Below are 10,773 nucleotides of genomic sequence, written 5' to 3' on the forward strand. Positions count from 1 at the left end.
CGGGTGGCCAATCAGAAGGAGCCTTAGGCCTGCATCAGGGGCCAGGCGGCCAATAGGAAGCGGCCGCGTCCAGGTTTGAATTGCGGTGCGGTGGGATCCCTTGCGGGGCGGTGAGTGGCGCGTGGATCCTCCCGTTCCTCCCGGGCGGGAGAGCTGGGATCGAGCCCTTTGCTGGGCAGCCCTGCGCGCCGGGGGTTGCGCAATTTGGGGGGGTTTAGCAGGTTCGCGGGAGAGGCCGGGCGCCTCCGGCAGCATTTCCCCCTTGAGCATGCAAATCAGTGGGATGAGAACGGCCCGGGAGCAGAACCCCGCAGAAAAGTTGGCAGCCTTGTAACCGGGGATGCCAGCCTCCAGGTGGGGCCGGGGGATCCCCGGAATTGCAGCTCGTCTCCGAGCAAACGAAAGGGGCTGCTTGGGACTCTATGACCTTGTGCCCCATTGAAGTCCCTGCCCGCCCCAGGCTCCGCCCCCATATCTCCAGGGGCTTCCTCATAGGGATGCCAGCCTCCAGGTGATGCCTGGGGATCCCCCGGAATTGCAAGTCATCCCCAGGCTGCAGAGACCACCTCCCCTCGAGTGTGGACCCCAGGTTCCACCCACACATCTGCAGAAGTTTCCCAACCTGGATCTGGAAGCTCTGCCCCATATCCCCCAGTTTCTCTGCTTTTCCTTCCCTCTGTCAAGAGTGGGTGGCCAAAACCCTCTCCCCCCCCCCCATGAGTGGTGGTGCTGTCTGAGATAGCGAAGGGTGGCCTTTCCTACCTCTGGAAGGACAACTTGTCCTGCAGAGCCAGCATGGGGTAGGGGTTAGAGTGTGGGACAGACACCCTGGGAGGTAAGGGGCTGAGAGAGCTCTGAGAGAACTGCTTGGTGAGAACAGCCCTAAGAACCGTGATTGGCCCCAGGTCACCCAGCTGGCTGCATGGGGGGGGGGGGAGTGGGGAATCGAACTCGGTTCTCCAGGTGAGAATCCACTGCTCTTCAACCACGACACCACACTGTGCTTACTGGCCAACGTTGTCTCTGTTTTATTACGCGATATTAAAGCTGGGGACTTTCTGCCTGGCAGTTCTCTTGGGATCCTCGGGGATGCGAATCCCTCATTCCGCGCATTAACAGGGCCTCTCTCGTCTCCTCTCTTTTACCGCAGTGCGTTGTGACGATGGTGCCCGGATCGTCTGCCGAGCAGGGCCACGTGTCCGTGGTGGTACGGGTACGGCCCCAGACCTCGTGGGAGCAGGAGAGCAGCCGCCCAAGCGTGGTACATGTGGTCAGCGACCGTCTGCTGGTCTTCGATCCCGAAGAGACCAGCCCGCCAGGGATCTTGGCGGGCTTCCAGGGGCTGGACGCTGCCCCGAGGCGGAAGGGCAAGGACTTGAAGTTCGTCTTCGACCGGGTGTTCGGCGAGGGCGCCACTCAAGCGGAGGTCTTCGAGAACACCACCCAAGAGATCCTGGACGGCGTCTTGAACGGCTACAATTGTTCTGGTAAGGGGGCTCCATTGAGGGGCAGCCACAAGGCGGTGCTGTGCCTGGCTCAGCCCTGGAATATCTGCTTGGCCGGCCGAAGGTCGTAGGTTCAATCCCGGGCATCTCCAGTTAAGACGAACAGGTAGGAGGATGTCCATTTTCCAACGGAGCTGAGAAGACCAACCTCAAGAATCCCCCGGGCCTAACTCAGGCCTCTTCACCTGGGCAATATTCTCCTAACATGCTGCTTGATTGGAACGCATGAGACATTAATGCAAGGGGGCTAGGAAGAATATGGGGGGTGAGTTTTTGTGCTGATTTCTGTGAATTTATTGGCACTGCTGCTTCGGTGTGGTCCCTCTACAACTCCCTCCCCCCCCCCGCATAGTTTTGACCCAGTTCGCACCGATCCTTGAAGCATCTTGTGAATGCCGTAGCTGCGTCTCTCCTGCAAATGTGAGACGTCCTGCGGTGCTTTCGAAAGTGACACGGTTGCCCCCCCTCCTTAAACGGGCTGCTGTTGTGAACGCACTCTGCCCCACGTGACGCCACGTGAGCCACGGCTGCAGATCCCTCTTCCTCCTAGAAAGGGAGCGTGGCGTCCAGCCCTGTTTCCCTCTCGGAACCGTGGGCCTCTTCCACACCGGAAAACTGTCTGGTTTAACTTTTCCCAGAGTGCCAGGATGCTGGGGTTAGACTGGGAAGGGAGAGCTGTATGCCAACAAAGGGATCCCGATTCTGGGGAGGGAGAGCCTTGGGTGCCATCCTGAGGAAAAGCGGGACAAAAATGTTCTAAAGACTCAGCGTGGTGTCGTGGTTAAAGAGCAGCAGACTCTAATCTGGAGACCCAGGTTTGGTTCCCCACTTCTCCACATGCTGCCGGCTGGGTCACCTGGGGCCAGTCCCAGTTCTCTCAAAGCTCTCGCAGCCCTGCCTACCTCGCAGGGTGTCTTTTGTGGGCAGAGTGCTTGTAAGTTGCTGTGGGACTTCTTTGGGTGGTGAGAAGTGGGCTATAAAAAAGACAGCTCTTCTTCTCGGTGACTGTTGCATCCTTGGCGTAGTTGACCCCTCCTAGGTTGAGACGCAAAGTCTGTCCACAGTCCTAAAAAACTACAGTCAAGTTGCTAGTCCTTAATAGAAATGTACGCTTAGTGAAATTCTCCAAACTATTGCTGAAATCAGGCTCCTGTCAGTTGCATGGCCCTATAGCGGATGGGTTTGCGTGAAGCAGGAGGGGGTGGTGAATGTGCCAAAGTGACAGAGTCCAGCACAGTAGCCTTGCAGGGTTTCCCCCCTCTCCCCCCCCTGGGGCTTCTCAAAGGAAACGTGCTTTGCTCCTTCCGTCCCGCAGTGTTTGCCTACGGAGCGACGGGGGCCGGCAAGACGCACACCATGCTGGGGTCCGAGGACGATCCGGGCATCATGTACCGCACCATGGCCAAGCTGTACAAGCAGATCGAGGCCAGGAAAGGGGAGAAGACCTGCGAGGTGCTCATCTCCTACCAGGAGGTATCAGCCTGGCTGGTTTTCCAGCAGACTCAGGAGACTTTTTGCAAACAGCCTCGATACTTGGCTGGCCCATGTGCAGTTCTGGCTGTAGTCGGTCCCTGTTCCCCCCTCCTTGGGCTTCCCATAGAGCAAGGCTTTCCATCTGGGTCCTCGTGGACCCCTGGGGGGGGGGTCCATGGGAGTTCCAGAGGGGGTCTGCGGCCTGTCAGGTGTGAGCAGCTGACATCTCATCAAAGCCTGAAGATTTATTTCACGGACTCCTCCATGGTCAGAAGAGCTGCTATAGAGACTGCTTGTGCCTTCTTTAAGGTGTGTCTTTTTGTCTCCAGGTGTACAATGAGCAGATCCACGATTTGCTGGAGCCCAAGGGACCCCTGGCTGTCCGGGAGGACCCGGAGAAAGGGGTGGTGGTCCCAGGACTCTCTTTTCACCAGGTGGGTCGCAGCGCTGCCAAACACCAGGATGGCTTCAGGGTTAGCTCACAGCCCCCTGGCTGCTTACTCAGAATTATATCCCAGAAACTGTGCAGAAACGCTCCATGGCAAGCTGCCGGTGTCCCCGTGGGAGTTTATTTACGTGCGAAAATGGTGCACCCAGCCATTCTGCCTCCATCAGGGCCACTGATGTATTAACAAGATAAAAAAATATACTAAAAAACATGTCTTAAAATCCAAACAAAACCCCCACGTCATTAAAGCAATAAAACCCGATAATATAGAGAGGGTGATAGTGGTTAAGAGCAGTGGCCTCTAATCTGGAGACCCAGGTTTGATTCCCCACTCCTCCACCTGCAGCCAGCTGGGTGTCCTTGGGCTGGTCAAAATTCTCTCTTCGTTCCACCTCCCTCACTGGGGGTCTGTTGTGGGGAAAGGAAGGGAAAGATGTTTGTAAGCCGCTTCGGGTAGTGAAAAGCAGGGTATAAAAAACATTCCTTCTCTTCCTCCTCCTTCCTTTTCTCCTTGAGAGTCCTTTTAGTTGCTTAGGGAGATTGCAGACCCTGCTAGATGCAAGAAAGACGCCAGTACGAGTCTCCCGCAGCCGGGGTGGGTGCAGGAGGGCAGCCGTTCCTTGGGGGCCAGGGCTGTGGAGCGTCTCCCCAGGCCGTTCCTGACCCTTCCTCTGGTGCCTCCACCTCCTTTTAGCCCACCACGGCAGAGCAGCTGCTAGAAATGTTGGCCCGGGGGAACCAGAACCGCACCCAGCACCCCACGGACGTCAACGCCACTTCGTCCCGCTCCCACGCCATCTTCCAGGTAAGCGTGGCCTCGGGGAGAAAGAGCAGGACACTCGGGAAGCATCGGAGATCCTGCCTCCCTGCCGGGACGCTCCCCTGCTCCTAGAGCTGTGTGGCCCTTCTGGCCAACGTGGCTTCGGCCCTCTCTCTCGCCTCCGCACAGATCTACGTGAAGCAGCAAGACCACACGGTGGGCGTCACCCGGGACCTGCGAGTGGCCAAGATGAGCCTGATTGACTTGGCGGGCTCTGAACGGGCCTCTGTGGCCAACACCAAAGGGGAGAGGTTGCGCGAGGGGTCCAACATCAACCGCTCTCTTCTGGCCCTTATCAACGTCATCAACGCTCTGGCTGACGCCAAGGTAAGGCGTGTCCCCCCCGGTACTACAAGGAGCGAGTGGATTCCAAGACGTCTTTCTAATCCAGCCTGGTTTAAGGACTTAACGGTCTGCTTACACCTCCTCCGTGCCCTCCCACAAAATACTTGCAACGTGGCGAGTTGATTCCGAAGAAAGAGAGAGGAGCGGAGAAGCTCCAGCACCGGCCACTTGAGGAGGGGCACGTATGGTCGTCCCGCCCGATAAATGTTTAGCAGAATTAAAAAATATGTACAACATTAATTATCTCCCACCCACCTGGGAACCCCAGGGTGTCACAAAAACCGGGTGGAGAAGGCCTGTATGAGAAGGAAGGGCCCAGATCCGTGGCTGGAGTCTTTCTTTTCTGAGAGCCCGGCTGTAACAGGGCTGAAGGGCGAAATGTGGCTCTTGTCACTCTCCTTCAAGGGTTCTCAACCCATTGGAGCGGAGGGCTGTGAGCCATGCATGGTCTGCTGGGGGGGGGGCTTTGCTTATTAAAAACGACTCTCATCAGAAAATTCCTCTCGGTCCCCAGAGCAAGAAGCCCCACGTCCCATACCGGGACAGCAAGCTGACGCGCCTCCTGAAGGACTCCCTGGGCGGAAACTGCCGGACCGTGATGATCGCGGCCGTGAGCCCGTCCATGCTCTCCTACGAGGACACGTACAACACCCTCAGATACGCCAACCGAGCCAAGGAGATCAAGCTCCTAGTGGGTGCCAGCCATGACATGGGGGCCTGGGGGGGTGGGGGGAACGGGCCGGGGGGGGGGGGGCGGAGGTGCCTCTTGTTCCCCCGCTGAGCTGACGTTGGTTTGCTCCTCTTCCCCACCCCGGCCTGCAGATGAAGAGCAACGTCCTGACGGTGGGCTGTCCTCTCAGCCAGTACGCGGCCGTGTGCGAGCAGCTGAAAGCAGAGGTGGGACACCCCCCCCCTGAGGTCTTGCTGGCAGGGGCTCATGGGAATTGTAGTCCACGAACATCTGGAGGACCACAGGTGGACTAGCCCTGCCATAGAAGCAGCCCATTGCCTAAAGTCCAGGCTGTCCTTTCTCGTTGGCCGTTCGGCAGCGCCAGAAATGAGTCGTTTTTGTCCCTTTCAGGTGGCAGACCTGCAAGGGAGGCTCCGGGCTTATGAGGAAAAGGGCCCTCCGCGGAATCCCCACGGCCTGGCTCCTTCCAGCCCCGGACAGGATGCGCTTCTCAGGTAGGGCGGCCGTGTTTTGAAGGGGGAAGAGAAAGGAAGAAGGCGCCAGCCCAGCACATGGCTAGCAAGAGGGGCTTCTCGGCACAGTCTGGCCACAAGCGGATCTGGACTGTCCCATGAGATGCTTAGGAGATCCAACGGGTGGCAGGAGCGGGAGATGGGCGCTGACTCTTGGCAGGCAAGTCAGGTCAAGAGAATTCAGGCCCTACCCGCCGGGAACCGTAACCTGCGGTTCAGACCAAAGCGGGGGGCTTGGTGGTGAGGAACGGGGATAGGATTGAACTAGGCCGGCCTTTGGTAGTCCCCACTGTCTTTGTATGGTTTCTTTCGCCTGCCGTAGGGTCAAGGAAGCTGGCTCAGCTTGGGAGTGTAATCGAAAGACAGAGGCTGAATCCGACTCGCCGAAACTCCCAAACTCGTATTTGGGAGAAAGGAGCCCGAAACAGGTAAGGAGGAGCAGGGACTCAAACCCGCCATGCCTGATTAGAAGCCACTGCTCTTAACCCCGACACCAAGCTAGTGGAGAGAGAGAGAGAGCTAACTAACTGGTCTAACTGTTGTCTGCGGTCATTCTGTTGTTGGTTCTGGAGACAAGGAGGGAGAAAGTGTGTTCAAAAGAGCAGGGAGTCTCTGACTGAGCCAGTCAGGATGCAGGAGATGCATTTTTGAAAAGTACCAGAAAGTTCCTAGCTACACATGTACTCTGATGCCACCTGCAGGACATTCTTATGCTCTTGAGTCATGCACACCCACAGATCTTGCATGTTCCAGTATATCTAATGTCCCAATAAATCTATTAAATACATCTCCTTAGGTGCCTTTGGGGGGAGGGAGTTTCCCCTGCCTTGGCCTCTTGGGCTTCCCCTCTCCTTTCCTCCTTAGATAAGTGTGTCAGCCCAGCCAAATTGCTTTCTTTTCTCCCACCAAAATTGCAACGCTGGTGTCCCTTTCCAAGGAAATATTGCTTGCTCCTCTGCATTTAGAACAACTTTGAACACTGCGGGACATCATAGCAGCCCAGCCAGCTGTGGGTGGGGGCTTCTAAGCGAGGAGCACAGCTGAGCATCTCCTACAAAATACCTCCTCCTCCTCCTTTTTCAAATGCCCCGTCCTCTGCCTTTCATTGTGCTGGACAAATTCAGGAGTCAGAAGAGAAACCGGGCTACTCCAGTGCAGAATCCTCAAAGCTGGTTAAACAAGGGGGAAGCGGGACCATTGGGCAGCAGGGAATTTCGGGGACTCAACTGGAGAGGTGAGTTAACGTGTCCCCACCCTCCCCTTCTGTATGGGGAAGAGCGAAAGATTTGGTTGGCCTGCAGTCCTGTGTGCCTGTGCTCACGCCTTGCTCCTGTGCTCAAATCACCCCGGATTGTTATTATTCATGGCATGGTGTGTGTGTGTCGTGGATTGTCTGGCAGCCAGCCTGCCTCTGTGTCATGGCCCCTCGTGTTTCCTGGGGGTCTCCCATCCAAGTCCTAGCCAGGGTCAGCCCTCCTTAGACTCTGAGGTCTTTCTCAAGGGATGGGGAGCGGGGAATCTCACCTGTCCCGTTTTTGTCCCATTTTCCTCCCAGTTCTTCTCAGTTGGTCTGTTTTTTTCACTTCAGACTAGTCATGGCCATCTTGAGCATAGCACGGAAGCAGTATTCGGTGCTGAAAGGAGCCAACCTGCTCACTCCTGAGATGATCGCAGAGTTTGAAGAGCTGGACCACTTGGTGCTCCAACAGCCCGGAGAGCCGCCACAAGACCCCGCTGCGCAGAAGCAAGGAGGAGAGGAGCCCTGCCTGGTTCCCGAGGTCAGCCGGCCTCTTGAAGAACTGCAGCTTGTAAATCACGGTATGCCTTGAGCTAGATACAGGGTTGAATCCGTGGGGAATGGTGGGGGGTGACTGACTGCAGGATTTCGTGTGCTGAGGGGGGGAGAGATACCTTGTGTCGTAGTGAAGAGCGATGGCTTCTGATCTGGTGAGCCGGTTTTGATGCTCTGCTCTTCCACATGCAGCCAGCTGGGTGACCTTAGGCCAGCCACAGCCCTGATAGCACTGTTCTCACCGAGCATTCCTGTCAGAGTACTCTCAGCCTCACCTCCCTCACAGGGTGTCTGTTGTGGGGAGAGAAAAGGGAAGGCAATTGGAAGCCGCCCCGAACCGACTTGTCGAGAGGGGCGGGGTATAAGTTTAATAATAAATAATAAAATAAAATAAGCCACTTTGAGACTCCTGGTAGAGAAAAGCAACATATAAATACAACTCTAAATAATCTAAAATCAAAATAAATAAAAACTCCGTTGATTGCTGTTGTGCTTTTGGCTTTCTTTCCCACAGCTGAGCAGGTCGGACCGGGAGGCACTTCTGGCTCTCCGCCCACTTCTCCCGAGATCCCACCAGCCCCGACCAATGCGTTCAAGACCCCCCGCCTCCCGACAAAGAGGAGACGGAAGTCAGCAGGGAGCACGACGCCCTCCGAAAGGAAGAGCTGGTCTGGCCAGAAAGGGCGGGCAAAGCGTCGGCGGAAAGCCAGCGTCCCTCCCCAGCCAGCAAACTCCCCCAAGGAATGGGCCCTCCTCGCAGGGACGGACTGCACCAGCACCCCTCTTGCGGAGCGGGCGAAGTCGAGCCCAACTCAGCCGCATGCCCCACGGCCTTGCCCCGCGACCGTCACCAAGGGCAGGGTGCCTTTGGCCTCCTCAGCCGCTCAGAACTGCTCCACACCCCTTCCCCCGCGAGGCCTGAACACAACCTTTGACCTTAGCGAGAATCCCTGTCCGGCGAGCACTCCGGACTTCCCAGCCTGGGGGAGCCTCCAGCAGTTCCCCAACCTCCAGGGAGGGCCTCTTTTCCCCAGGTGAGTCACCACCACACGCCTGGTGTGTCCGATTTTCTTTCATTGGACCCGTTGTTTTGCACTCCAGAAGTTGTCCTGCTGAGGGATCTCGGCTAGCAAGATGCAGGGTTTGTTTAAAAAGAAAAATCCCTCTGATTTCTTTTTAATCCAGCTGATTTTTTTTTTAAAAATCCCATGTGTCTGATTGTTCAACCCATCAGCCCCTTATGGCAATTAAGCAAAATCACGGCACGAAAGTTGACGTGCGACAGAAGCATCCCGGAGGTGGGCTGCGGTTTCTTTTGAGTGCTGCGTTAAATGCAGGCGGCTTCCTCCTCCGTGAAAGGAAAAGGTCACCGTGTTTCTCATTAAATTTGCGGACGTGGAACGCTTCCATTCAGGGCAGCCCAGAAGGGCCAAAGGGACTTCAATTTCACTTGGAAAGTTAACAAACAGAGGCCTTGCAAGACTATGTGAGGAATCCAGATCAAGAGAGAGAGAGAGAGAAGAGGGGGTGGGTGTCGGTGTGTCCTGTCATGGGGATGGGCCCAGCCCAACTTAGCTTGCTGTCCTTGGTCAGTTCCAGGGTCTCCGTGCCGGTGTTTGCCATGAAGGGATCCTCCATTCCGAGATCCTCGAGATCCTCATCCTTGGCCTCCGGAGCATCCGTCCAGAAGAGAAGGCGGGCCGCGGGGTAGGTCGTCCCCCACCTTCAGGACCAGCTCGGCTAGAACTGGATGCGAATCAGGCTCACGGGCATGGCCTTTCCGCTCAACCTGCACATGTTAGATAATGCGCTTCCAGTGTGCTTTTGCAGCTGGATTTCCCCGTGCGGCACAGGATAATCTGCTTCTGAGTTGCTTCGCACCGGGAAATCTAGCTGCACAAGGGCATTGGAAGTGCATTATCCGACGTGTGCGGAATGAGCCCTTTGTTAAATGAATTGTCGCTGGGGGAATTCGCCTTCGTTCCAGATTAGTTTCAGCAACAGAGGAAGAAGAAGAAGGGAGGGGCTGTGCCGGAGGGTTCCCAGAACAGGTGGGCTTTGAGGAGAGATGTGGAGGAAGAGCGAGGTGGCGTCATGCAGGTGTTCAGGGAGGGGGCTCCAGGGGAGAACGGGCAGAGTTGTTTGAGGGAGGAGACCTTTTGGGTGGCTGAAGGAGGTGGGGGACGCCACAGGTCATGGGCAAAGATGTACTGGGATATGAGAGTAGCTGTGAGGGAGATCCTGAAGGTAGAGCAGCGTGGCCAAACTGTGGCTCTCCAGATGCCCGTGGACTACAATTCCCATGAGCCCCTGCCAGCTGGCAGGGGCTCATGGGAATTGTGGTCCATGGGCATCTGGAGAGCCACAGTCTGGCCTCCTCTGGTGTAGAGGGAGATGAGGATGGACAATCTGGGGAAGAACCAGCATCCCACGCAGATATTATGCCCAGCTCTGATAATGCCTAGAACCAACAATGAGTTTTCCCTGGTGTCTCGTTCCAGCTCTGCTCCGCACTCCCTGGGCGCTCCACGTAGCCGCATTGCCCGGCTGCAAGGCCGACCTGCGAAGGCGTCGCAGGCCGTGAATACGCCAGGTACGTGCATTAGAGCTGATACGCAATCAGGACAGACCAACCCTCTCTTCCAAGAACGCAGAACTGTCCGTCCCTGTGAGCGAATTCTTCAAGCCAAAGCCAAACAGTTGTCAACCTTTCCCCCTGGTGCCCTCAAATGTACATTCAGTGGGCCAGAACCGGCACTTCCACGGCTCTTATAGGGCCCATAAGCAGCTAGTTATTGTCTTTATTACCAGAGGATGGAAACAGGAGGTTAGGGAGAGACAGGAGGCCTCGGGATTTTTTTGTCCTGCATCCCTCACTCTCGTATCTTCTCCCAGCAGGGCAGCCCTCTTCATGCCTTGCGTGGAAATGGCGCTAGATGAGCACAGAGGATCAGTGACGCCTCCGGAAGTGAATTAACAGATGAGTTCTTTCAAAGCATCCTCCTTCGTTGTCTCCTAGTATACAGTTTCCCTCCCTCCCTCTCTCTCCCTCTCCATAAAAACATGAATTCTTGTTTCGTTTTCTGACCCCGGCTGCCCTTGTAAACCTGGCGTTGCGTGCTTCAAATTAATCATCAGAAGCTAAACAGCAACATATCTTTTTAAATAAACCCTTTGGGAACAAGAA

At 56.1% G+C, this 10,773-nt stretch overlaps 1 protein-coding gene across 4 annotated transcripts; it reads left to right on the forward strand.

The window, feature by feature from the left end:
• On the forward strand, positions 1-10,773 carry KIF18B (kinesin family member 18B). Of its 4 annotated transcripts, none has more exons than XM_077313550.1 (16): positions 1-73; positions 1,151-1,487; positions 2,821-2,978; positions 3,308-3,412; positions 4,121-4,231; positions 4,376-4,573; positions 5,106-5,282; positions 5,414-5,488; positions 5,673-5,776; positions 6,117-6,222; positions 6,919-7,028; positions 7,383-7,612; positions 8,101-8,620; positions 9,180-9,293; positions 10,088-10,179; positions 10,482-10,773. In XM_077313550.1, exons 2-16 carry the CDS (start codon positions 1,163-1,165, stop codon positions 10,520-10,522), a joined length of 2,466 nt encoding a protein of 821 aa, XP_077169665.1. In that variant the 5' UTR covers positions 1-73; positions 1,151-1,162; the 3' UTR covers positions 10,523-10,773. The 4 variants fall into 4 exon arrangements, with proteins under 4 accessions (XP_077169665.1, XP_077169664.1, XP_077169666.1 ...); XM_077313549.1 differs by having other exon boundaries at positions 48-110; XM_077313551.1 differs by having other exon boundaries at positions 48-110; positions 10,485-10,773.

Source organism: Paroedura picta, chromosome 16 (genome assembly GCF_049243985.1).
Source record: "Paroedura picta isolate Pp20150507F chromosome 16, Ppicta_v3.0, whole genome shotgun sequence".
NCBI lineage: Eukaryota > Metazoa > Chordata > Lepidosauria > Squamata > Gekkonidae > Paroedura > Paroedura picta.

Excerpts from the sequence above, each read along its gene's own strand:
- KIF18B (XM_077313550.1), top strand. The coding sequence starts at position 1,163 with ATGGTGCCCGGATCGTCTGCCGAGCAGGGCCACGTGTCCGTGGTGGTA. Across the intron at positions 5,283-5,413 it reads CCAAGGAGATCAAGCTCCTA|ATGAAGAGCAACGTCCTGAC; the intron begins GTGGGTGCCAGC and ends CCCGGCCTGCAG. Across the intron at positions 9,294-10,087 it reads AAGAGAAGGCGGGCCGCGGG|CTCTGCTCCGCACTCCCTGG; the intron begins GTAGGTCGTCCC and ends GTCTCGTTCCAG.